The 26,502-nt window shown below is 38.2% G+C and overlaps 2 protein-coding genes across 2 annotated transcripts in view; both read left to right on the forward strand.

Annotated features, from left to right (window-relative positions):
• The first annotated feature begins 47 nt into the window (after positions 1-47).
• Positions 48-3,825, forward strand: LOC116933966. Its single transcript, XM_032941619.2, has 16 exons — positions 48-314; positions 382-524; positions 598-670; positions 740-882; positions 973-1,142; positions 1,251-1,368; positions 1,449-1,548; positions 1,625-1,664; positions 1,725-1,877; positions 1,985-2,152; positions 2,231-2,505; positions 2,587-2,721; positions 2,779-2,972; positions 3,077-3,183; positions 3,244-3,340; positions 3,417-3,825. Exons 1-16 carry the CDS (start codon positions 169-171, stop codon positions 3,506-3,508), a joined length of 2,154 nt encoding a protein of 717 aa, XP_032797510.2. The 5' UTR covers positions 48-168; the 3' UTR covers positions 3,509-3,825.
• Positions 3,826-4,353: 528 nt separating this feature from the next.
• Positions 4,354-26,502, forward strand: part of LOC116932909 (transcription factor AP-2-beta) — a 70,919-nt gene continuing 48,770 nt past the window's right edge. Inside the window, exons 1-2 of the mRNA XM_045168454.1 lie at positions 4,354-4,756; positions 13,680-13,737. Of these exons, the coding sequence (XP_045024389.1) occupies positions 13,702-13,737 (36 nt within the window). The 5' untranslated portion in view covers positions 4,354-4,756; positions 13,680-13,701. The remainder of the gene's footprint in view (positions 4,757-13,679; positions 13,738-26,502) is intronic.

A 26,502-nucleotide genomic window follows, 5' to 3' on the forward strand; every position in this document is an offset into this window, starting at 1 on the left:
AATAAAATTAAATAAAGATGACAACGTCGATCTGGCAGCACTGTCTCCATTTCCGTTCCTTGGTAAATCTTGATCTGTTGAAAACTGGTCAGTGTGACCTTTGGTCGAGCTATATCTTGCAGTCCACTATTTTAACTGCCTTGGATTAGCCACCCACACAATCCAAAAATGTTCTATAATCTCGATATTCTCAACCGTCGTGGTGGGAAATTTGGTGTAATATGGCTGGTAGCAAACCAAAAACTAAGAGTTAAAGGAAACGGCTCTAAGAGAGATCTGCGCCTCGTGCTCGACGTTCATGTCGACCGTATATGGTAAAATTTACAGTTTTCAGCTGAATTATCCCGCGTCATTGCTAATTTGGGATGTCGTATTCTGCAGCAAAGATATAATTTGGCATGTAAGAATTGAAAATCAAGGAAAGTTGTCGGAACATTCGAACCCGCGATTTTCTCTATATCTCTCTGCCATGCTTACTCATGGCGCCGTCTTAGTTCATCATCGCCAAGTAACCCATGCCATTGGTAACTCGTACTTGCTTGAAGCTTCAATTAACGGATTTATGTCTCCATGTTTGCTTCAAATTTTCTGTGTTAGCTCATTACCAACTGACTTTCCAGCAGCAAAAGATTGAGAAGAATTTAAAAGAAATTAATATTAGCTGCAGTGCGTAAGTTGGCAGGAAAAAAATATATATAAGATATTTATTAATTCATAATATGTTATTACAAATGCATAGCCTAGACCTGACTGATGTTGTTGTTGGAGCAGGAGAAAATTTGTTAGGTGACAAATTAACTCTGGAGGAACGGGAGTTTGGGCATTTAGTTGAAGTTGTTGATGCTCTTAGGATATCTGCATTCCACAATAGCCCACCACAAGGTAACAATCTGTTATTAATAGTACTGTACAATTTTGTAAAGGGTAAAGGAAAAAAGTGTCATAATAATTCTGTTGTATTTCTGTCTCTAGGACTCCCTGAAGCTCCATTTCTACTAAACCAAACAACCTCTGTTGATGAAATTGAAAAAGATTTTGCAGAATTCTTCAAGCTAACTTCTCAAAGTCCTTATGGGAATTTTGTAGCACCTGAGGAAATCACACTGAGAGAGGAAGAATCTGCTGTGAGAGTGTTGCCAGAGGTATTTGAAAAAATCTGAACTTATAATCTAAATTGCTTCTTTGATAAATAACTTTTTTCATGTTTTTTTTATATTTTTGCATTGGTGCATTTAAAAATTCCCGATAAGCTGATTGATGAAAGTTTTGGTGGTGTCCAAGAAGGTATTGAAAATTTCACAGAATGGGGAAATAAAGACTTGCCATCAGTACTAGAACCAATGGAAGTTGATGATCCGTCTGAAGCAGGTATGAAATTACCTGCCCATTTCACGATGTTTGTTGGACTTGAAAACATTCTCATACTACTTAATCTGATCACTGTATAGGGCGACCAAGTTTGCAAAGAAGCTATTCAAAGCGGGTTCACGATGGTTGTTCAATGGAGGAAGATGTTCCGAGCAAACAGAGTCGTATTGATCAACCAGGGTATGAAACTAATATTTTCTCTAGCGCATTTCTATTCGGTTGACCCAACCATTTTGTGTTTGTGGTCTGATCATAGGGAGCCTGTTTCTGCTCTTACCTCTGCCGTAAACGATAAAGTATGTATCACATTATTTGTTACTTTCCATGTGTAAAATATCTTCATTAACCTTTGTTAGATGGGTTTTATTTTGGAACCACTTCAAGATTCGCCTTTAAGGGCAGAGCGCCGCCGACGACGTCGTCGTTTGATCATTGATGCTGAAACGAACATTCCACCAGAGATTTTCCAGTCGCAGTTAAAAAATTACGAAAACACTCTAAGGGTTACGGTAAGCTAGTCTGTAAACTTAAGCATAGAAGAGCTCTAACCGTGCTGTATCACTTAATGATTATACCGCAAGATACTTTACTACTTAAAACAACCTTTTTCCGCCAGGATGCGAGAAACGACTTAATAATCCCTCAATATGCCGAATCTACCGTTAACCACATAATTCGACGCCCATCAGTCTTAAATATGCAAAGCCCTTTAACGTGCCTCATAACGAGAAACATGATAACACGGCAACTTGACAATTCACACTTGGATAGTTCGTTTGCAGAGGTTAGAATAATTTGCGCAACGTTTTATTTCTCAGTTCAAGTACGAACGGGAGCAATTGTTTTTCTTGTTATTGCTCAGGTGATTCGTAGGGAAAACAGCACGCAGTTTGAACCGAGAGTTGCAAATCTATCGGATGACGGCTCTGCTAGTCAAATTCATATTCCCCCAAAGACCCCAGCAAACGAGAACATCGAAGAAATTCCTGTGGTGCAACCTTTAGGAAATGTCAATAATACGGTCGAAAACATTCCAAACATAGATGGTAACTTCGAGGATGTCGAAAAACCGCGCGCCGGACAATCCAGTGATGCTTCTTTGATCCTTTCTTTGAATACAAGCAGCCTAACTATCAGGTGAAAGATAATTTATACACATAACATAAACAAAATTAATAGCTCAAGTAATGTTGGAAAACACACAAAATTTGCAAACAGGGACCATTCAGGTCTTGAAATATCGCGCACATCTCCCGCGGAGCGGCAAATAGGCAGAAATCCCTGTATGGATACCCTTGTAGAGGCCTCTGTTGAAAACAGCCGTGGAACCAAAAGCTCAGCTAACGAAGATTGGTGATACAGTCAAATAGATTTCGCAGTTCGGACGTAGTTTAAAAAACCATTTTACAGGCATCCTTCTGTTCCTTCAACCGAAAAAACTCTGGTTGACAGTGCCAATGCCATCGGGACTGATCAAACAACTGCTCCGCGCCCTTTATCATCACTTAGTGTTATCGCTGAGAAAGAAACCGATTCCCCCGTCCCTGCCGATAGAGTACTCCCGGTTCCTGAACACATTCCTCAAACATCAGTTGATGAACAAGGTTAGCTTGCATTTTTATTGGGTGAATGAATGAATCAGGATTAATTAAACTTCGTTCTTTTTACACACGCTCAATATTTTTGCTGACGTCTTATGGACAAGCAGTATTTCACGGATCTCCTATTATTCCGAAGACCATATCTCACCGCAAAATTTCATATTCCCAAGAAGTTCCTGAAGATAACGATTTGTTAAACATGATCGATTCGTTGGTAATTACGTTTTTACCCAATTTCTAGTAAAATAGGAAATTTATCTAAAGGATTTATTAGACTGATCAAATTTCGGACACCGTAACATTTCGGGAACTTGTTCCACCCTCGAGTTATAGCAGAATCGAAGCAGCCAAGATCTTCAGCCGTCTATTGGGTAATGAAAATATCACAGTTTGTTATTATTTTGTTTTCTGTACCCTTAACATTTTTGAAATCCTTGGCGATTGCAGTGCTAAAAAAAGAAAACCGAATCGACCTGCATCAAGAATTGTCTGGTGTGCTGCCGTATGAAGACATACACATTAATCTGAGTAATCGCTAGATATTTTAGCTAGATGTTTACAGTATGTTACGATACTATTTACCAACCGTTGGCGCGTTTTAAAGTTCAATTTTTTATTGTTTCTCGTTAAGTGAACAGTTCTAGATATCTATATTTTTATGGTTTATGACAGTGGCAAGTATAGATATTTAATTTTTCAAACAGATGTTTAACTATGTAGAATCATTTATTTTCGAAGTAGCATTATTTTTTTTCCCACTCGTTTAAATAGGAAAAGTGTATCCTGCAATACAATGTCGAGTCACTTAAAGAGTAGCAAACCTGGAGAAAAAAAATAAAATCTCATAAATTGATAAGACCTAACCGTTGGCATTTGTCTAACCAAGGATTCAAAGTAATCAGCGCAGCCGAATGCGTTTTCATGTTACACTTGCCTCCATGAACAATCGACCCCGAATGGCGGGAATTTTTAGTACCGCAGCCATTTTGTTCGCGGTTAACATCACTGCAACAGCAGGGAGAATTTTTTTTTTTTTTTTTTTTTTTTTTGCAGTGAGAGGGGGGGTGTAGAAAACAACCCTTTGAAAAAATGAAAGCTGCACCAAAAAACTTACCGCCATTTGGGAGGGATCGGATGTAGATGGAGCGTGGAGGTAGGTGTATCTTAATAATTAAAAATCAATTTGGATTTACCCCATTTTAATGAAACTTGTTTTACCAACTGATTTGTAGTGCAAGAATTTCTTTTTATCTGGGTGTTAGATTTTATGTTGGTGATGAGTTAGTTTGAAAGAATCATTATTTGAACCGCACTATTTTTAGCATTTCAGTTGCCATTTATTTTGGCAACGTCGATTGACCACGTGAAGTTGCAGTTCCTTGATCTGTACAGTGTACAGCGAGCGCTAGTCACTTCGTCAGTCAACCTGCGTGGCTCAGTAAAGGTCAATTCTGAGACTTCTTTGTCTCGTTAATCGAGACGTGCTTGTAGTACAGTAGTTTCTTACGGCTCCTGCATTTGTGTAGTTGATTAAACTGCTTCATGTTTAACTATGGGTACTCCTTGATTCCAAACTTCTAGAAAAGGTGTAAAAAGTGCTGTTGATCAATCTGTGATACTCCCAAAGATTTTAGTTACACTTACGCTGAAGATAACTACTGATTTTGTTTAATATAATATTGTATTGTGGAAACCTAACTTGAGAATCGTGCAAAACTAACCAAAAATCTTCGAAACTGGTGTCGGGAAAACCTGCCTTTTAGCCATTCTAATTCCAGCTGATCACGGTAAGTCACTTTTTCTTTCTCCATTTAGTTCGAAATGTTTCCCTAAAATTACGTTGGTTTACGACAGCCATTTTGTGGTTATCCCAACTTTACTTGAAGAAATTAATTCTTGAAAGCCATTTTGTTTCGATTTGGCGCTCGAAAAAAAATCTTGTTTCATTAACGCTAGATGGCGTTTGCTCCATCTATTCCGATTTTGAAAACTGGTTTTTTTTTACGGACTTGCTAACCTTAAGCAGTAAACATTTTTTTTAAATCATAAAATCTCTACTAGCAACTTTATCGCAGCACGTTTTTTCTTTTTACATGCAACCTTTCGTGGTTGGTGCTCCATCATTCTCTATTGTCTGTTACTCGCTTTGCTTGCTCGTTTCATATTCATGATTGCTAACTTGAAATCCTATTTTGGTCAACTGCCACGATTGTCACCAGTTGCCCAGTCTCAGCCATTATTAGACAGTTTTTTTGTCATCATTCCGATCGACTTGGCGCCTTTTTCATCATTCCCCATCGACTTGGCGCCTTTTTTTTTTCTTCCCCTTTCTCTTCACCCGTATCTTTTCCCAAAACAGAAGAAAGACGAAAAAGGGGGGTATTTTGACTCTATAATTGCCGCTAGATGTCAGACAAGTGATGCATTTGATTGTTTCTACGTAGCCAAAAAAACTTGTCGTTCTGCTTTTTTTCGTTCTTCTTCCCATCTTCATCAATTCATTGAATCAAGATCATGTTGGAATTCTTTTCCCTTGTTGGATTTAGTTTGGCCGCCTAGCTGTTAAGACATGGGGATCGACAGGAACACGCTTACGAGACTTTCAGTTCGAATGTTTTCTATTCATTTCTCTGGCTATCTATGCGTTCATCCTCGTCAAGCCAAAGCGTGTGATTCTTCTGGCCACGGTTAAAGTCAAACAGCCGCCGACACACACCAAAACATAAACTAACAAATAGAACAAAAAAAGTGGGGTGGGGGGTATCTAAGTGAAAGCGCCGAAATTAGAATTTCAAAATGAAAGAGAAAGATAGGATACCAGAAACTTAAAACAACAAGTTGCAAGAGTTGAAAATATGTAGATGAATAGGGACCTTCCATTTTCTAGAAAAAGATCAGAAATAAAGGGTCAGTAGCCGAATGGACTGACGATATTGATGGTAATGACCGTCCATGCGTGTGTGGGATACGTGTTTTGAAAAGACGAGAGCATTCTAGTTTAAATAAAGCCGGCAGACATTTTGGCGAGAAAAAGATGAGTTTAAATGTCATAGACAACACACAACGGCTGCATTGTAGTTCATTGGTGTTTAGACGTAGAGCTCGTTTTCGTCCTCATTTTCGTATTCATATTCAAAAGATCGTTGCTGCTGCTGCTGCGTGGATAACAATTACATCCTCATCAATCAAGGCGGTAACACAGCTGAGCGTTAGGTTTTTTTTCTTTTTCTTCCTGATGACCAGACAGCTCATTTCGTACGAGATATGCATCTCGCGTCGGGTTATTCTTTTTTAACTTGAAAGAAGATCATTTCTATTCATGGTTAGTGTCACTAGAGCATTTTTCTTACTCTCAAGCTGTTTTTCTCTAAAAAAAAAAATGTTATGTTTAAGATACACAATGTCTCTCACAAGGCTTTTACCTTGGCCTAAAACTTTTTGCCGCCCATTTTTTCGAAGAAAAGGTGTGATTACAATTTTTGCTTTGCAGACAGTCGCCTTGTTTATTTCTTTTCCAACTTGTGTGCGTTTGCTTATTATTATACATATCTGCGCACTATACATAAAAGTATAGCGTACATTTCCCCATGAATCGTTGTGTTTACCACCCTCGAACCTAACGCTCCACATGGAAGATAATATACACAAACAGAATTATTTTTTTTTTCTTTTCCTTTTGAGTCGTCGTGTAATTGGCGCGATTATGGTTTGGTTCCTCTTTTTTTTCTTTCTCTCTTTTAAAAACAATTATTTTGTTTACCACCTTTTCGAAAAGTTGTTTCCTATGCGGGAAAGAAATTTTTGTAAACAGGCCTCTATAGTATCGAAGGAGTTTGTAGTTTTTCTTTTCTTGTTTGGTTATGGGCGAAAGGTCAAATTGGTGCGGGGGAAGAAGGAACGAGAAAAACCGTTGGTTGATTAGCTCCATTTTTTTTTTTTTTTTTAGCTGTGGTGTTTCTCTCTCACATTGGGCCGTAATCATATCAGAACAATCGTTAAAGAGAAACCACCACGGAGTGCGGGAGAAAAAAAAAATCTAACCAGAAAAGTACAAATAAAAAGAAATACAAAAAAAAAAATATTAAGTTTGTGTGTTAGCCTATTTAACGATGTGGAAAAAAGGAAAGAAAAGCAGAAAAAAAAGTTTAAATTTTTTTTTTTTTTTTTCTTTTTAGCCGGTACGACTACCACTTCTACTACTACCTTGTTTAATCGTATTTTCGTCTTTCTATCCCCTTCGTTTTTTCTTGTTTTTTTACTATCGGTGCTCTCTGGAGTTGTCATAAAATTCAAATGAAGACCGGGGGTTCGCTAGCACACCTGAAAAAAAAAAAAGATGAAGAAGAAAATTCCAACATATCATCCGAATCGAGATTTTTAATTGATGCACCTAATATGGCTGAAAAAAAAAAAAAAAAAATCTTTTTTAAAGACCAGCCGTCTTTTTTGATTATGCTGAATGTTACGTGTTTTTCTTTCTAGAAGAAGAAGAAGAAGCAGATGGATGAAAAAAAAAAAATATTATTTCGTTGACCATTTCTGAACTCGAGTTCTCCTTTTTGTGTGGCTGCTTCTCGATAGTTCTGTTACCCCTTTAGAAATGTTTCCTTTTCTTCTTTGGAAATATATATATTTTTTTTATTGCACGCGATAGCCGGACTCATTATAGAGCAAGTTATCCGCTTTATAGGTATCACATTGTTGATTTTTTGGGGAGTTTAAATAGGATTCGACTTTTATTTTCAACCGTGGAAAGGGAAAGATAATTTTCTAAAGGATGATGTCACAGGTGTAGCGAATCGTTCCTCACGACGCCAGAAGTTCCAACAGGAAAAAAAAATTCCCAAGTCTCTCTCACTTTTTTAATTTAAATGATTTTTTTTTTTTAAGTATATAGAGCTCAGCAGGGTGTCCAAACTATTGGGAGAGTGTGGGAGACAGGAAGCTCTCCCGACCAATTTTTCTTTTCCGACGCGGGAGGGAGCGACACAATCGGATGAAAATTAAAAAAAGGAAAAAACAAAAAATCGTCTTAACTTATCTCTTATGAATACTCCCTTAGCCTAGGCATTTCTTTTGAGTTAGGTGGCTATCCTTTTGTCTCCATGAAATCTTAAATTGGCGTTCAATTCAGACGGTTTACAATGCACATAGGCCTAGATAACAATACGTCGACCATAACTGTTCGTATTCATTTTTTTTGTTCTGTTCACAATAGATCCTTTTTTTTTTTTTTTTCCTTTTCAATAACAACAACCCCCCCACAAAAAAAAAAGTTCTGTCGCTGATGGCCATCCTTGCGGGTGCCGGCAAGCGAATGAGCGGCGCGCGCTAGAAGGATTCGTGATCCCGGGGTTGACACGTGCGGCCCGAGAGCCATTAGCGCGTTATATGGCGTTATGAAAAGGGGGGAAAGAACGACGAGGTGGAGATTTTTTTTTTTGGGTTACACAAGAAGAAGAAAAAATACAAATTGGGCGGGTAACTCCATCCACCTCGTTACGATCATCAACAAGTCTGGCCACCTTTTTTTTTTCTCTCTCTCTGCGTCTGTCTATCGCTATCTAATCTTTATTCTTTTTACCTTCATCACACGCTTGATCGACCTCTATTATTAGGCCTATCGAAATGAAATTTTATTTGTGTGAGTTGTAAGATTTCTTTCTTTTTTTTTCGTTTGTATTTAAAAGAGAAATTGATGATTGTGAGGCAACGGAGCGTGATCGGCTACTCGGCACCAACCGCAATCATAATTTTCAAATAACAATAGTAGTAAGAAATGACTGACTGTAACCACACCTGAAATCAGATAAGGTCTGACCTTTAGATTTCTTTTTTCTTTTTGATTCTTATTTGAATTTGTTTTTGAATCTTTTTTTGTTGAAAATTGACCCGACACGCACGTGCCGACAAGGCGTGATGTGACGCGCCAAGAGAAAAGAATCCAACTAAGAAAGAAAATAGTGGAATCTCTAATGATCGTAAATAACGGCCATTGGATGAGATTGTTGTTGTCCATTGGGGAAATGAAATCGTACCGAACGAGTTTTCGTTCGTTTGGGAAGAAATGGCCCAACTGCTCGTATGTTGCCAAGTCCCAAAAACACAGAACAACAAGCCAGTGTTTTTCTTTAAAATGTATTTTATGACACCCTCCACCCAAAAGTAGAGTGTCAGTTTGAATTTTTCTCCATCACCATAAATTGCGAGGCCATAAGTAGTCGGTCGGTACAAATATATTTTAAAAAAGAGTATCGTCCCGAGCGTCGGTTAGAAAATAGAAGAAACCAATAGCAAAAAATACAAAAAAAAAAATATTTTATCAGTGTGACTATCGACTCTAAAGGGACGTACAAAGTACACACAACGTACATTATGTGTATGGAGCGCGTTATACAAAAAAAAATATCGATCGACACCGCTTGACCTTTAAATCCTCTCGTTTTGTATTGAATGTGTCGGGACTACAGAGGGAGGACTAGTTTTTCTTTTCTGATCGCATTAAGTCTCTCCCCTCCGCATTTCTGTTAAGCCAAGCAGCTTTTCGGATGAAGAAAGAATTGAATCTAGTCTGTCCATTAGTTAATTTAATGAAAGGTATATCGAACAAGACCCCAAGGAAGAAAAATAAAAGAGCTTATATCATCTCGTTTAAAAGTTATTAACGTTATGCGAAAATAGCTAGGGACTAGTAGTAGATTGTCGTATTTTTTAAATGTCCATTTTTTATTTTAAGGGTGGCTATTGCGTCATATGATTTCCATCGTCTGCATCCGCCCTCTTGTTCGCACACGTAACGATATCAGTAGGCCGGGCACCATAGAGGAGGGGTAACAAAGCGCACACAAAAAATGCTTCGAGGGTTCTTGTGTGGTAGAAAAGAAAAACACAAAAATATTACCAAGAAATCACATGAAAAAAAAAAAAAGTAAAAACCCATTGAGGATTATGCGTCTGCACGTTTTTTTTTCTTTTTATGTGTGTATATACAGAGGGGGTGGTGGGTTGTGTGGGCTAAATGAAGTTACATTTACTGCTGCGCTACACACGTATATATATGTGGGTATAATATATATGTGTAGTCGTATTATTATGTACAGTAGCTGCTAGTGTGTCTAGAGGTGCCCCGCAGCCAGATAAACCCCTCCATCCGAATATATATATATATATATATACTAGTACTAGTTACTAAATAGAAATACGTGTGTGTTGTTGTTGACGTCCAGTAGTGAAAGAGAGAGAGGATATTACTATCATATCTCTCTATAATTGCCAATTGGGTAGTTGGGCTTTTTTTTTTTCTTGTTCTTTACATGAGCTCCACGAACAGACACGATGACATTAGAAACCCTATTCGGTTGAGTGCTGCTTCTTGGTTTGTTGGCCTCATCCTCAAACTGAATTGTACTCGAATAAATGGCTGATATGTGTACACAATGATTATATTGTTCACGTAGTATATACGCATCTCTTGACTTATCTTGTAACGAGACGAACCAAATAAGAGGATCTTGGACTACTTTTTCCGTGCTTAGCCAATGTCTTTCTGACGCATCTCATTTGGATTAACTTTAACTATCTTTACATTTTTGTTTTGTTTTTTTGTTTAAATAAAAAATGAATGAAGGTTTTTCTCGGTACGGCCATTTTTGGTTTTCGTTTTATGACGAAAGGAAACGGACCATTGATTTCGTCATCGTCTAGAAATGTATTTTCCATGATTGTGATGAGTCCGGGTCTTCATCCGCATTTATTGGGGGGGTTACTAGAAGCTTACACTTTTTTTTTCTTTTTACTTTTTTACCAGCAACACAGAAGGCAAGGAAGGTATACGACCTGCTTCTTTTCTTTTTTATGTATATCTATTTATGATTGACTGTCACGGGCGGATTCATTTCGACCAGAAAATTATTTTTTCTTTTTCTTTTCCCCTACGACGTGCGATGATTATACACATCTAGCTCAACTGTAATAACTGTCTAGGGTTGCGCACATTGTGTGCGTCTAGGCACACACACACACAAAATATCATTTTTTTTTACCTGAATTGTTTTCACCCCACCCTCTGGTGAAAGGAGGGTAAGGAGGATTTCATTCCCCATTTTATTATCATGATTATTATTATACCTTCTCTGTGTACGTACCAAAAAGAAAAAATTCCATTTGAATTTTGGAGTGATCGTGTCGAAGGCCTACACCGCCATCCATCCGTGTGTTGATGGTAGAGGGGCGTGATGATCACGTCGCTTTTTTTCTTCTTCTTCTTTTTGTGGAAGGGGGGTGGAAGAATATCTCTTTTCCTGCATCCCATATTTTCTTTCATTTTTCTTATATTTACGACGATCAATTCTTAGGGTATATGCACAGTAGTAGTTGAGTTCAATCGTCAAACGGTTGAAACAAGACAAGTGGATTTCTCCACAGAAAAGTTGGAATGGGGGAACTTGTCTAACATGTAGGCGCGCGTTTGAAATGTGAAATCCCGATCGAATCGAGGTACGTCAGTCCCGTTGGTAGTTGCCTCCGAGGGGGGTCCCTGTGCGGAAGATGAAAACCGCGTTTCAATTCATTTGAAAACCAAATTGAAACTCTCGGAGCGAATCACCCCCGTTCTCTCTTACTTTTCCCCAACCCCTCGCTGTATCCCACACAACTCCTAGATGTGATGTGTAAGACGATAAGTGCATCACATTTTCACCAGTGTAAAATACGGAGATGCGTTTCTCTTTATGCATACGAAGGGATACGATTTATTTCTATATTTAGAGTTACCCCCCCCATCTCTCCTCAGATTTGCTTACATGTAAATAAGAGAGTAGAGCCATTAGTAGATACACTCCCGTTTTGTGTTGTTTACAGTTGAACTTGTAAATCAAAAACTGGATAGCACCCACCTTGTCTCACCACACCGATGATGAACTATCGTATTAAAAGGTGTGCGCACAACTACGTGTCGACGGGGTAGATGATGGACAAGTTTCCGCTCGAAATGACGTTTTCCCCGTTTAAAAGTGAACTTTTTTCACACATCTATCTGTTGTGTGGTTTGGTAAGAAAAGGATAACATTTGAATAGGAAGGGTAAAATACATAGGAATGAAGTTGGTGATTAAAAAAAAAGATTTGGTGGTGTGCGAGAGGAATTGTAGCCAACGCCAGAAGCTTTTCGCTATAACTCAATTAGAGAGAAGAGCTTTTTTTTTTTAAAATATTGAAAAGAGATCAAATAAAAAAAAGAAGGAAAATCGAAAATGGGAAAGAAGGGGGTGGATGTTGCTGTTACAATTTGCATTTCAAAATAAAAGACGAGAATTGATCCAGAGGGCTTTTAAAAAGGGGTTGCAACTGTTGGGGGAGAGAGATGGTCGTTGATGGCGGTCCATGTTCTCGAGTTATGGAAAAATGTTTAGCCCCGATGAGGTTTAAGCAAATGGAGCGTGATATTGTCGGGATGGAGCCATTTTGCTTTTTTTTCTTCTCCCATACATCCACCGTATTTTTCTTTCTTATTAAGACTCGCACCATACAGGCCTATATGATGCATACGTAATATTCCTCACTCTACTTCCGTTCGATATATCTACAGTGACGGTCGATCTTAATTCCCCCTCAGATTTTCCATAACGATCTACTGCTCAAGTCCCGAAATGTTTTATAGGCCTCTTTATGTAACGTATATTACGCTATAACCGCAATAAAACAAAACCCCATCATAAGACCTTTAAAATCATCATTCCGTTGTTCAAACTTCCAACATAAAGGAATGTTTTCAAAGTTAATCGTTGGGAAGCATTTCCTGTTGTCTACCTGTTTTCTCCCTCTCCGCTTTTAGCATACGTATATACAGCGGTGGTATATACACTTCTTACCTGTCGGCGGCTAATTCATCTTGATTACCGGAGGTTTATCCTCCTCAAATCGTTGGTGTGCCGCCTTTCGTTTTTTTTGTGGGTATTTACCACCGATTTAACTTTGCCGCGCAATTTTTTTAATTCAAAAAAAAAAAAAACTAGTAGGAATTCCTTTCATTTATTTTTTAAAGGAATGGTGTCGAAATGTCGGTTTTGATCAGAGTTGCTATTAGCATAGACTGAAGGCAAAGGGGGAGACTACAGGATGCAATTGCCTGCAGGAAATCTCGTGTCACGGTGTATCGATTTTAAAGCCTGACGATTCGAGGCCAAAACATAGGACAACCTTAGCAAAACAATATTTGACAGAGCGTGAAGATTTGCATGATATCCACAATTTCACCTTTTGTTTCTTGCGATATCCTTGTATAATTTTCAGATAATAATATCACTTTAAATCTATAGATATACTATATATGTAATGCCGTTTCGTGTCGAACTGGACAATTTGAATTGCGGATTCCTTGATTTTCAATAGACGAGAAGAAGAAAGAGAAAAAAAATGGACGCCGTTGGGCAATTTCTCGAGGGTGACGATGATTTAAAGATCATCATCAGGCCCACCCGTTGGCCTTCTATTGATTCGTGCGCCCAATTCGATAGAGTTCCCTTTTCTTTTTTGGTTTTGTTACAAAAGTCACTAGATACCATATCGTAAAAGGTCACCTCCTATGCGCATTGGTAAAGAAGAAAAAGAAAAGAAAAAACACAATCGACTTAGAGATTTGTCACGATAAAGCACGTTTTTTTTCTTCTTACATCACTTAACTATTTTTCTTTTTTCTTTTTTTAAAAAATAGGATTAAACTGGACGACATTGTCATGCATGTCGACGGCTCCTGGTTCACTTCGCCAAAGGTAGGATTGATTTACAATATGTAATTTTCATTTTAAAAAACAGGAGAAATTGTTTAAATGTCCCGCTAGGAGTAAATTGAAGTGTTTTCATCTCCGATTGATCCGATATGACAATCTTTTGTCATTTTTTTCTCCCCCCTCTCTCTTTGATTGATCGGGAATTCAAAAGTAACTAAAAAGAATAAAATCAATATTAATAACTTTTATATTGGTCGATATCCAATATACAAAAAAAAATGAGGGGTGGGGTGAGGAGAGAGAACAGTGGATGATTTTGTGTCCAGTCGAACGAGCTGACGTGTTTTGTTTTTGGCTTTTGCGGTGGGGATAGATCCGGAAAAATTGTGGCGCCAACCCAAAGAAAAGTTTGAATATCCTCTTGTCTCGATATATTATTGTGTACACAATTGAAGAGCGACTTTCATCTCGTTGACAGAACCAAAAAGAGGATGATGAAAAAAGTGGGTAAACAAACCAAGTATAGAAAACAAGGGGGGGTTTTTCCAATCAGCCGTGCCACGCGTCCGACTTATTTCATCTCCCTTTTTTTTTTTGCTTTCCCTATTCTCTTTCGTTGGCTTTAGCTTCTTCCGCTGGATCTGACGATGTGGTGTGTACTTGCGGGTTGTATTGTATAAAGCCCCCCCCCCATTTTTTTTATGATGTGCAACCGGCAGCCGATAATCGTCGTACATAGAGTGTGACGCGGGATTATAACCCTCTAGAATCGAACGTTTGGGCATAGGCAATAGGACACTTTTGTTCTCACGCTCTTACTCGATTTTTATGTTAGTGGAATATCATATGCGTGTACTCTCTCTCGGGTCTATATAACACAGGTACATAGGGCCGAATGAATTTTTTTATATTTTATTGGGGATGATTTCACTTGCATTGTTCGGCTTTTTTTGCTATTCGGCACGCATCCATTTGTTTTCCTTTTTGCCTTTACATTTAAGAATCGATTCGTTACCATATCTGTCGAATCAAATCTGTTTTCGCATTGTTTTAAAAAGAAAATCGATTTTGAGTTGAATGGGATCATTGTGATCGGCTTGGATGTTCCTTTGAGAGAGAAAACTGTTCTTGTTTATTATTAGTAATATTCATTTTTGAATATGGTTCACTAGTGTGTGTGTGTGTGTGTGGGAGAGTTTAGCGCATGCGCTTTCTTAGTGGTTGTCTTGCTCGGCCGCACATCATCAGTAGCGCGCCACTGGCGCCACATCAACACAAGAGGAGGTCGGGGAGATGTATAAAGCACAGGGAATGGGTTGGAATGGTGGGTGGGGGGGGGATGACGGCATGTATGAGAAGATGATGTTTTATTATTGCCTGCTCTTAGTTTTGGTGCGGCGCGTGCGCGCTCGTTTTCACGCGTGACAAATCACGTACACACCCAAACCGCAGTATAACGACACCATTTCGTGTATGATTTGTTTTCATCTCAACTCTCCCCTTTTGATTTTTATTTTTGAAGCCTTTTCCTTTTCGTTTATTTATTTTTTGTTGTTGTTGTTGTTGTTGGCTCGTTTATTATTCTCCACCGTCGCCGTGTTGTTGATAGAATTCGGACTTGTTCCATTCCGCACTGATGAGTTTTCTCTCTAACCTCTTGAATCGTCGTCGTGACAGTGGTCCACTAAATACGTAAACTATTGCACGACGTCTGCTAGGCGTGTAAGGGAAAAGGGATCCCCCGCAAGGCACAGGTCGATATCTTGTTTGTATAACGACGGGCCAGCGACATCATCATCATCTTTTCTCTCTTTTGGTAACGGCAAAGGGTAAAAACAAAACAAAAAACGCTACTGGAGCTTGAAAAGATAATAATGAAGCGAAATAGTTTTTGATTCTTCTATAATTGCCACAAAAAAAAAAAAAAGCGAACGGCCATTAATTTAAACACCGACGTTTTTCTTCTTCTTTTGAATCGAGCGAATGATTAAAAATTACGTATTCGTTATAAATAACCGAGAAAGGTTAGGCATGAATGATTTTTTGTTTTAAACATTTATTTTCTTAAAAGGAAACAAAGTAAAAAACAAAAATCTATTTGCGTGTTGCACCAATAATGGCGTGTCATGTCGACGTTGCAAAAGCTTCCAGGTGGCTATAAGAAACCCTACCTACATGATTGATTCTCGTTAAAGTTTTGCCAACCGTGTCCGAATGTGAGCGTTTATTGCTCTTTTGGAATCCCCCCTTTTTTTGTATTGTCGGCGGGTTATTGCGTAAATATTTTTGCCCGGATTTCGCTTGATGCGGTCATTGTCGTCGGTTCCTTGTGGCGACGGTTTGCCTCCTCCATTTTTAGCGGTGCCTGGTTATGGTATTATAACATGCCCCCCATTTGCATAGTTAAGTCTCTAACAACAGCAGAATAAAAAAAAAAATGAGGGACCGCCTTTCCTTTTTTTTTTTCTTTCAAAATATTGTTTCAGCGGCAGTTGTTTTATTTGGTGGCAGATAAAGGGGGGTTGAGTGCGCCATTGCATACGCGGGTTTCAACAAAAAAACGCTCTGAACGTCGTCGAAGGAGAGAAAAAAAAAGATCGTTGAAACGCGTCCGTGATAGAAATTTGTAAAAAGAAGAGCCAATTTTTTGTGGGGGTCTTTCTCCTTTTGAGGGGTTATGAAACGTGGAGCAATCATTGAAAAAAAAATGATGGGGAAAAGTATTTTTTTTTTACGCGTTTTCTTTTACACTTGGCAATATGGCGAAATGGTCGTTCACTTTGCTCGTCATATCCTTCTCAAGAAAATGAGGGCCATCTTTTTGCTTTCAAATTGTCTACACTTCAGAGCTTCATCAAAAGCTCTTAAACTCCAATAAATCTTTAGCATTCCCCCCCCCCTCTCTTTTCGCCGCTTTGTTTCACGTTTCCGCTCTTTTTTTTTAAACCTGTAACAAGTGAGACCGTTCGTCCCACCTTTCTCCGTTTTTTTTTTTTTTTACGGCAGAAAGCTAAAAACGTTGGTTAAAACATTTCCACGTTTACGTTGTTGTGTTAATTTTTTATTTTTTCCCATTTTAATGCGACAGGCGATTAGTTCCTATTCCAAAAATGGGGGGCAACTTAAAAATAAAAATAACACACAAAAGAAAAATTGTAAATCGAATATCTTTTTTTGTTTGAAATTTTATTTTATTTTCATAATGCAACGCTGGTTATGGTGACATAAAAAAAAGGGGGGGGGAACATTTCACGAAAAGAAAAAGAAAAAAAAAATTGGTAAAATAATTGGATTTTGATTTCCTCTCGTAAAATCATAGCCATCGCACCTGTTGCGCCATTTTGAAAAATGTGGTGAGAAATAAACAACGAGAGAGGGGGGTAGAAAAGTATAGACACGTGAATAATAATGTTACAATTGGCGAACGAAAAAAAGAAAAGATTGAGGAAGCCAATTGCGTCACTGAACGAGAAAAAACAAACCCGCAAATCAAACGAAAATTTCTCTCGGTCCCGATTATTTGTCAGACATCCAATTGAAAACAATTTCTCTTTCTCTCATTGGTCGTGTTACGAATGGAGTCCCATGTTTAATGTTTGATCCGAATCGGCCAACATGAAGGAGAGATTGAACCGTCCATACGTCCATAAATAATGACCACCTCTATTTCGAATATGTATGGTGCGCCACAGCATTTCACTCATTTTGATTTCCACATTTTTTTTCTTTTCAAAAAAGAAATGAACACACACAAGAGTTGGTGTTCTTGATTTCACTTTAATAGGTCCGGCAACGGAATGCCGTTGAAAAAAAATAAATAATAATAAAAGAGTCTCGTTGTTCTTATTTCTCGTGTTTGTCCGTGATGTGGATCGGCAATAATTATAACCCACGGAAGAAGAGAAGATGAAAGAAAAAGAAGAAACAAAAAAAAAGGGCCATTTTCGGATGATCGAGAGCAGTGCGCACATAAGAAACACCATGTCTGAATAATTGGGGGCTTCATCTTGCGCGTTCTGTGTGTGGTGGCTGGCCAACTTTCCGGGGTCATCGTAACCCGCCACATTTTTTTTTTTTCTTGAATAAAAAAAAAAATGAAAAATGGGATGGATTTACCATGCGATACGTCAAAATAGAAAGAAAAGATCATCGTCTGTTGCTATTGTAGATCATTATAAAAAAATCTTGTAGTATTTTTTAAAAAGGGGGAATCTTTCATAATAGGAGAGGGGAAGAAAAGAACTTGAAGCAGCCGATCGTATATGTACCGTCGTCTACCTCTCTAGATTCAAGTGCACACACATTCTATATGAAACAAGAGTTTGACGAGGGTCTCTTCTTTTTTTTTGTATTCATCCAATTTTTTTGTTGTTGTGCGTCTTCGTTCTCCTATTGGCGGGCTAGCTGTGCACGGACTGCGGATGACGTGCACGCATTTTGTTTTTACCTATTTTTCTACTGCCTGCGTCTTCTTTTAAAAGGAGACGGAACAGATCAAATCAATAGAAGATTGCGCTCGTCTTCGCGGGGTGTTGTTGTTGTTGGGGCCATCCAATTAGAGGCGCTCTACCCATCTAGTATATAAATAAATATCAAATGTTGTGTGAAAAAAGATCAACTCTGTCGTGGCAGCGCCATCGCCAGCAAAACAGAACCAATCAATGGCTGTATTGCGAGTCTTGTTTTCATTTGACTATTGTGACCTAATTGAATGCATTAGGTCATTTTTTGAAAAAAAAAAGAATGGGTTATGACGCTTTGCTTTAATGTATATTAACGTAATTTTTTGATAGAATTAAAGATCATTTTGGAACGTAACAAATCAACGTTTCATGATCTTGTGGCGGATCTCGCTTGTTATGTCGACGACGCGTAATTTGATAATTTAGTGTTTACCTTTTCCTTTATTTGGTGTGGAGGGGCGAGTTTGTTTTTTGTTTTTTTTTCTCAGTGAATTAACCAAAACGCAAGGGAGGGAAATGAAAGGGCGAAAATGAAAAGTTAACAAAAAAATGGACGCTTGGGGATTTCGCCGTCGTCCGAAAATGGAGGGATACCAAACCAAGGTATAATCATCGGTGTGCTGGGGTTCCTCTTTTCTCCGTTGGAAAGGTAAAAAAAATATAGACGAGAAATGCGAGGAAATTACCTCGATAGACGTGAAGGAAGAGGATGGCCGTTTGAAAATAAGGTGGAAGAATTGGAGAGAGGTGTCTATTATGAAAAGTGTTTTTTTTTTCCTTTTTCCAAGTCTCTGACGGTGTACATTATTCGTTTTTTTCGTGGGGGAAAGGGAACTACGCTTGTACATTTCTACAACAACAAAAATTTATTTGTTTGAAAAAAATGGAATTTTTGGTGCCAATTTTCTTATTTTCCACTGAAAAAAGAAAATAAGATTATTTTATATAATTTTTTTTTTTTGGTAAACAAGAATTTTTGGAGTTGTCTAGCAATTTCCGCGGTCAGCTTGCACACACGCCAAAACTCATTTCATTTTTCTTCTTGATTTTCGGTCGGGGTGGGGCGAGACAGGATACGCAACGAGGATTGACGATCTGATGCGGTACGCGGACGTATTTTTTTTTTCTTTTCTTTTCCGAAAAGATATAAAAAAAAAAAAAACGAAGGAAGAAATGATTTCACACTTTTTGCTACGAGTCCTGCCCATTTTTTGATGGCAGTTCCCGATTTGAACTATCCTCCCCCCTCCATCATGTTGTGTTCCTTTTTTTCTTCTTCTTCTTCTTCTTCTATTCTCTTTCACATTTTCATAGTTTGATGTGTAGTCATTCTATAGTATCCTCTCTTTCTCTCATGGTTTATTTCTTTTCTTTTAAACATTTTTTTTTTCAATTTCGTCTGGAATTTATTCGCATCCCCCCCAAAAGAGGCAAATAGAAAGAACAAAAAAGTTGGATGTTTTTTAGTGGTCAACAACAACAACAAAAATGATGACGACATGGACGCATATTAGTCGAGCTCATTTTCAAATTGATTTTTTTTTTTTTGGGAAACTGAAACTTATTTTTTTTTCTTTTTTCTGCGCATTTTTTCCCCCTTCGCGAGTGATACACGACTATGCGCGTAGACGAGAATAACTGGCAGCACGGGGCCTTCACGTCGGTCTAACCGAAAGGATTGTGTGGATAATAACACTAGAGAAACGGTCGAATGTTGATTATGTCGGTAGTTAAACACAAAAACAGGATGACGACCAATGAAGTTGGGAAATCTCTTCTCTTCTTTTCTATCCCGCTCGCGCGCGCGCGCGCGCGCTCTCCCCTCAAAAACGATATAAAAAATTAAACAAAAAAAGGAAAAAAAACTAATAATAATAATATAATACATATATATTTCTCTAATATTTGAAATTTGATTTACGGTTGGTTGCGCGCGCTTTTTTTTCCCCCTCCATTTTCTATCTTTTATATTTTTTTACGAGCGTCCAGTTTTCGTTCTTTTCTGACGAGATGCTCAAACATCAGTTGAAACATTGAAGAAAAAGGATGAAAGTTTGCGTGCAGGAATGCTCACTGTGGTGCCGTTTTCTTTCTGTTCAGCTTTTCTTTTTTTTTCCTTATAAATTGTTGAAATAAACCAACCCCCTTCCCCCCTTTTTTTCGATTGTTGGCTCTTCTCGAGACTAAAAACATATAAAAGATTAGCAGAACATCCAACTGTGTGATGACGGAGAACGACGGGTGACGTCGCCGGGCTCCTAGTGAGCGAGCCTTTTTTTTTTAAAATAAATAATAATAACAATAAAATAAAAATTGAATTCTTTTGTTCCCCCCCCCTCTTTACATTCGTCCTATTATTGTTATGATTATCAACACGGCAAGTCAGCTATTTCAGCACCCAGGACTTTTGTTGTTGTTGTTGTTTTGAATTGGCAGTAGCTCTGTCTGCTACTATTGTAATGAAATACGGACTGGACACACTTGGTTCATGTTGTGTTAACTGGGTGTGTGTGTGTTGAACCGCAGGCCTGTTCTGTCCAGTTCTTTTTCCCCCTTGTTGAACAGAGTCGTCATCTTGATTTACGGACGGCCTAAATCACTAAATCATGAAGAGTTGAAGAAGATTTTCTTTTTTTTTTTTTTTTAGCAACAACAGGAAATGTAAATAATTTTTTGTTGTTGTTCTAACTTTAGAAAATACGAAAGGGGAGTGTTTTTTTTTTAAACAAAACAAAACAAAAAAATCCAGAGTGTCGTAGTTCGTAAATCATGTCGGCTCATCATGAAATATGCTGATGATAATGAAAAGCAGAATTAACATTTTTCTTTTTCCAAGAACAAAGTGGGACGAGTGGAGATTCAGTTCCTAGAAATGTTTCTATCCAAAAAGAATTTCGGTAGAAACATTTTTTCGAAAGCCGATTCTTATCTTTATTGTTTTTCACCCGCACTGGGATCTATTTCCCGCCCCGTATCTTTTCATCTCTATTGTTTTGCGGCAGAAAAAATTCACTTTGGTGCAGACCGATCACCCCGATAGTTTCCAGAACTAAAGAAAAAGTCCCATTTGTGTGTGTGTGTGTGTGTGTGTGTTAAAGATCCAGCAGAAAAGAATTACTTAAACACACCTTCCGATAACATTTGACCCTATCATCGATCATATCGTTCATGTGTCGGTTTTCAAACATTGCATAATCACGTCCTTGTGAATGTTGATTTCAATTCTTGTTATTATTTTTTTTAAAATCTGGTCTAGAGATGATTATCATCATTGATTGCGCTTACAGTTTGATGATGATTTCCTTGTTGTTACAAGGGGAAAAAAAAACAAAACAAAACCTGTTTTCTATGAACTCATTTCTTCAAATTTACTTGGTTGTATTCCAACTCTTATTTATTTCCCCGATGTAGTAGACTATATATTATATATGTATTTATAATTGAGATTTTTTTCTCTCTCTCTCTCTCTTTTTCTTCTCTCTTAGAAAAGAGATGAAGAGTCTGATGATTTCGCGGGGTTGATTGACCGCCGAGAAGGAGATTTTCTTTTATTTTCAAAGAGCACGGCAGCTATACATAAACATCTCGACACACGAGAAAATGTATCGATGGGGTGGAGAATTGGGCGTTCTTTTGACTTGAATGTGATGGAATACTCTTCTTTCGTCCGGCGTGTCCGTCCTGCCCCCTTTGCCTCTCTTCTTTGGCGTCTATTCGTGTTTGCTGCCATCAGCCCTTCGCTGATGTGGTCCATATGTTGTGTTGTCTATGAAACATAAAAGAAAGAAGATGAGAGGGGGGGTCCATCGCACGTGATGAAGAGCGCGGGCTGTGTGCGCTGCCAGCCAGTCAATTAAAAATGAATTTAGACCTGTGGATATGAACGACTTCGTGTTTGTTGCTCCTCACCGAGGACTTTTGGCTCTCCAATAGAAAAAATAAAAATAACAACAAACTGAAAATAAAAATGTGAGCGGTGCAAACACTACAACGTCTTTTTGGGAAGAAGAAAAACAAAAAAAACTAGTCGAATAGATATATATATAACAACAATAGCATTCTATGCAAAAGAGGTAGTAGTTGTAGTAGCAGCTAGGGGAGAAGGGAGTGCTCCGACATGCAACTTCTCCATTAGCTATTAGCCATCTTCTTTTTACTTTACCCCACCATTTTTTTTTTCTCTTTTTTCGTTTGAATTTTCTTTTCTTGTTTTCAAACAAGTTTTTATTTTGAAAGAAAGAGAGTAGAGGGAGCCATGTTTCTTTCATTGGCCATGCCCGGTCAAAGTGCATTTCGACGTTAAAGGGAGCACATCTGAAAATATGTTAGGACAATATGAATAGGGAAACATGTGACGAACGGCTTTGTTAACTCTGCTGTTCAACTTCCCACGCGAATTTCCCTTTTTTTTTCTTTTCTTTTTTACACAACAGCATCGGGCTATTATTGCCCGCGTTCAGTAGCGCGTGTGGGGGGATGCAATGCGGACCGTTGACTCCTCCCACTGCGGGAGTCGGGATTGGCGGGTTTAGCGAACGATCTTTCATGTTTCCATGACAACAACTCACAATATTGCATTGTTTTTTTTTTCTTTCTTATTTTTCTGCTCTATTCATCTCCTCCCCCCCAGTGTGTGTTTGTGTGTGTGTAGGAAAAGAAAGATGGTTTGACGATGTTACAGAAGAGCACGTGCTTTCTTTCACTTTTCCGATATGTGGTTGGGTTGCAATCAGATGAACCTTAAATCATTTAAATATGTAAACTAGAAATAGCTGCGCGTGCATAGGGCAAAGATATATGGATATGTTGCGGAGTAGTAAATAAAAAAAAAAAAAAACATGGGGGAGGAGGAGGAGGAGGAGGAGGGAGTTTGGGGAACTCTGAAGGGTTTTGGCAAGAGAGCTAATTACTCGGATGGCGCGCTGTTTGTTCACAACAACGGGGGGGGAGTTTGCGAGCTCTTTGCTGCTGCCGTTTTCAACTAGAGTTTTCAGCCCCGTCTATGCATTACGTGTGTATGTATATATATATATAGACGTATTTAATATATGTGTGTGTGTGTATATCCTACTCGTCTATGTACTTCACAGTTTGGCGCAGTCTTGTGCACTTGTGGATTCATCAAATAATAGTCGGGACTAATTAAGCGCTACAGCATCAAACGACTGAATGATTTCCCCTTTCTGTTGACTATATATATACACGCCACTTCACTTTGTTGTTGTTGTTGTTGCCATTAATTTAAAAGGTCAGAGTTCGTGCTCAAGCGGCCATCGTTATTGTTGTCTGCTATCCGTAATAAACCCCTCGAAAATGTAAACAAATAAAAAGAGGGGGGAAACGTTGTTTTTTTTTCTTCAATGTTTAATGGAGAAGAAGCTTATTGTCATAGCGCCAATTGAAGCAGAACATTTTTTTTATCCGTTAAGGTCGTCAAAGGGTCGAGGCTTTTTAATGATGTAACTGAGGGTGGGCATAGGCTTTCGATCATTTCGGCGCTCGCAACTGTAGAGTCTGTATAGAATTTGGTTAGACAAGTCAGAGAAAGGAGAGAAATTCATGTTTGGTGTATTTCTTTATGTGCGCGTGTGTGATTACATATTGACCGTATATGGATGAGAAAGACAACCATTTTCCTGTCTGCTGTGTTACGCACTGCATTATTCATTAGATTAAGACTGTTGGCGCTTGTTGGCTGCGCGCAACGGCGGCAGTTGAAGAAAAACCATCGACAATTCTCTTCTGCCCGATTCCGCGTTGATTACTGTTATTATTTTTCCTTTTTATTTTATTTTTCGTTTCTCTTTCGAATATTTAAAAATGAAGAGAAACGTCTTTTTATTTGATTGAAAATTGGAATGAAAAATCACCTGTTTTTTTATGATGTTTTAACGGTGATTAACGGAAAAATAGTGTTGCTGATGAATTTTAAATATATTTTTTTCATTTTTATTTTGATTGATGAAAAACAATTCGGCAACGTGTGCGACAAACGCGATGAGTTGAGCGATCGAGCCCTTTCTTATTGGTTAATGGATTCGCACTTAGCCAACGTGGAGGATCTCTTGCCTCATTGAGAATACAGAGAGGTGTGTGGGAAAGAGGACACAGCACAATCTTAATTACGAAAGCACCTGCTGTGTTTCTCTCCCCACCCCCCAAACTTCGTGTGGGTGCCGCGTATTGACGTCGTCCCTCTTCAAAATAAATAAAAGGGACCCAAAAGCAAAAACAAAAAAAGGTTCACGTCGTCCAGAAAATTGTCGGTAATGCGTTTCAACTCGCTAAAGAGACGCTGATGAAACACACGAGAGAGAGAGGAGAGAGAGAAGAAATTTTTCTTTTTCTTTACCAACAATATTCGATAGTGTTTTGTTTTGTTTTTTTGCCCCCCCGATGCCGCTTCGTGAATAAAACATTTTCGGGTGTTCAATCAACACTCGTTTCCCACCGATTTTTCTCGGGTGGTTTCCTCCGATCTTTCTCTTTTCCAAATATATTATTCAACCCCTTTTTTGAAAAACAAAAGAAAAAAACTATGCGATGGCTACTGCTTTTTATTTATTTTTATTGTTATTATTTTCGTGATAATGTGATGCGTTTTGAAGCCGTGTGGCTGGCGCGTTGGCATACGAAACATGGAATTGAATGGGGGATTCATTTTTCTGATTGAAAAAAAAAAAAAAATGGGATAAACTTCTGTTTATCCCATTTAAAACTTAAACACACATATTTAAGGTTCTAGTTCTCTTTTCTTTTTCTTTTTCCAAAAAATAAACAAACGGTGGACGTTTGTTTTTTTGTTGTGTGTGCCCCATCGGCTAATACTCCGCCCACCTGAGCCGAGTACCTTGTTGTCATCACGGATGATGTCAAGAGATTAAGGCTTAAGAAAACGACATGAAATGTAAATAGATAAGCGAAAGATACATAAATTTGAGGTAAAAAAATAAATGAATCAAAAATAATCATCAAATGTTCTTTTTTTATTATTATTATTTTTAAACAAGAACGAAAAAAATAAAATGAAACACGAATGATGAGAGGTGCACTCATCATCGTCATCACGCTCACGCAACAATCAAGTCCCGTGTGCATTGCGATGATTTTTTTTTCTTGTGAAGAGGAGGGGAGGACTCACGTGTGCTCCACATCCTCCTCCGCCTCTCTGGTCCACCTGATTGTTTGGAGTCCTACTTGATTCAACCTGATCGTGTGTACCTTGTTTTCTTTTCTGCTCATTTTTTTATTTTCTTTCTGTTTTTGTACAAGAGAGAGAGAGAGAGAGAGAGTCTGAAGCAATCTAATATGCAAATTTATAATGAGATGATTATTTCTCCTTATTTTCTGGTCGATGGGTTGGGACGCCAAGGCTCTTTTTGCTTCTCGAACACCTGAGATGGTTCAAACGGGAGAAGAAAAAAAAACCCAGGGCCGGTTTATATTTTGCGCCCGTTCAATCAAAAAAAGGGAGAAAAAATAGAATTGGGCGACCTCACCACTACCCACCATATCATTTGCAATGGGGCCGGGGACTATGTTACATAAAAAAAAGGTGATAAAGTAAACCAGATTTATTTTCTTCCTTCTTCTTCCAACATCTTAGAAGAAGAAAGAAAGAAAAAGAACTTGTAAAATATAAGAAATTTCAATAATGACGGTGTGGATTTCGTTTTTCATCGAATTATTCAAATGTAGTCGAGTAATTATGTATGGATAGACTATACGCATATAATGTCTCTGCAGCAACTGGATTATCTTTTTTTCCTCATTTTCGGGATTGATTTGCCCCAGCTCAATGCTAATAATTACTGTTATTATCATTCGTTTTTTTTTATCATGTCTCTTGTTGCTGTTGTCGGAGGTTGAAATGAATTGATTGAAAATTGGATCGTTGTTGCGTCAGACTGATGACGTTCGCCGTGAAACAACATTGCGAGATATTACACTCGAACGTTATTGTTTGCCTACAACGTACCGAGATGATTGAAATCGCAGAGTTGGCAACAAATAATATCGAAACAGGCAGCCAAAAAAAAAACAAAATACGAAATCTGATGGGGATGCGATCTACAAATCCTCTTGTTTACTTGTTTACCAGGGACATTGCTCATTTCTAATGCTTCACGGATGGCACATTTGTTCTTTTAAGCCTTTTAGCTATTGGGATTGCTGTCCTTACTATTTTTTTACCGTTTCTTTTTGTTTCGGTTCAGCGTCCTGCCTAACATTCGATACCTGGAAGCTATCGGGGGGGGGGGGAAATAAAAAAACAAAACAAGGACACTGTTTACTATTTTACCCTTTATGCCACGATTCGCTTTTTCTTTTATTTATTGCATTT

Source organism: Daphnia magna, linkage group LG1 (assembly GCF_020631705.1).
Source record: "Daphnia magna isolate NIES linkage group LG1, ASM2063170v1.1, whole genome shotgun sequence".
Taxonomy (NCBI): domain Eukaryota; kingdom Metazoa; phylum Arthropoda; class Branchiopoda; order Diplostraca; family Daphniidae; genus Daphnia; species Daphnia magna.

Bases quoted from the DNA above. Each gene is read 5' to 3' on its own strand.
- LOC116933966 (XM_032941619.2), top strand. From the start codon at position 169: ATGTTCTATAATCTCGATATTCTCAACCGTCGTGGTGGGAAATTTGGT. The intron at 1,665-1,724 runs GTATGTATCACA...AACCTTTGTTAG, and splicing joins CCTCTGCCGTAAACGATAAA to ATGGGTTTTATTTTGGAACC. The intron at 3,184-3,243 runs GTAATTACGTTT...AGGATTTATTAG, and splicing joins TAAACATGATCGATTCGTTG to ACTGATCAAATTTCGGACAC.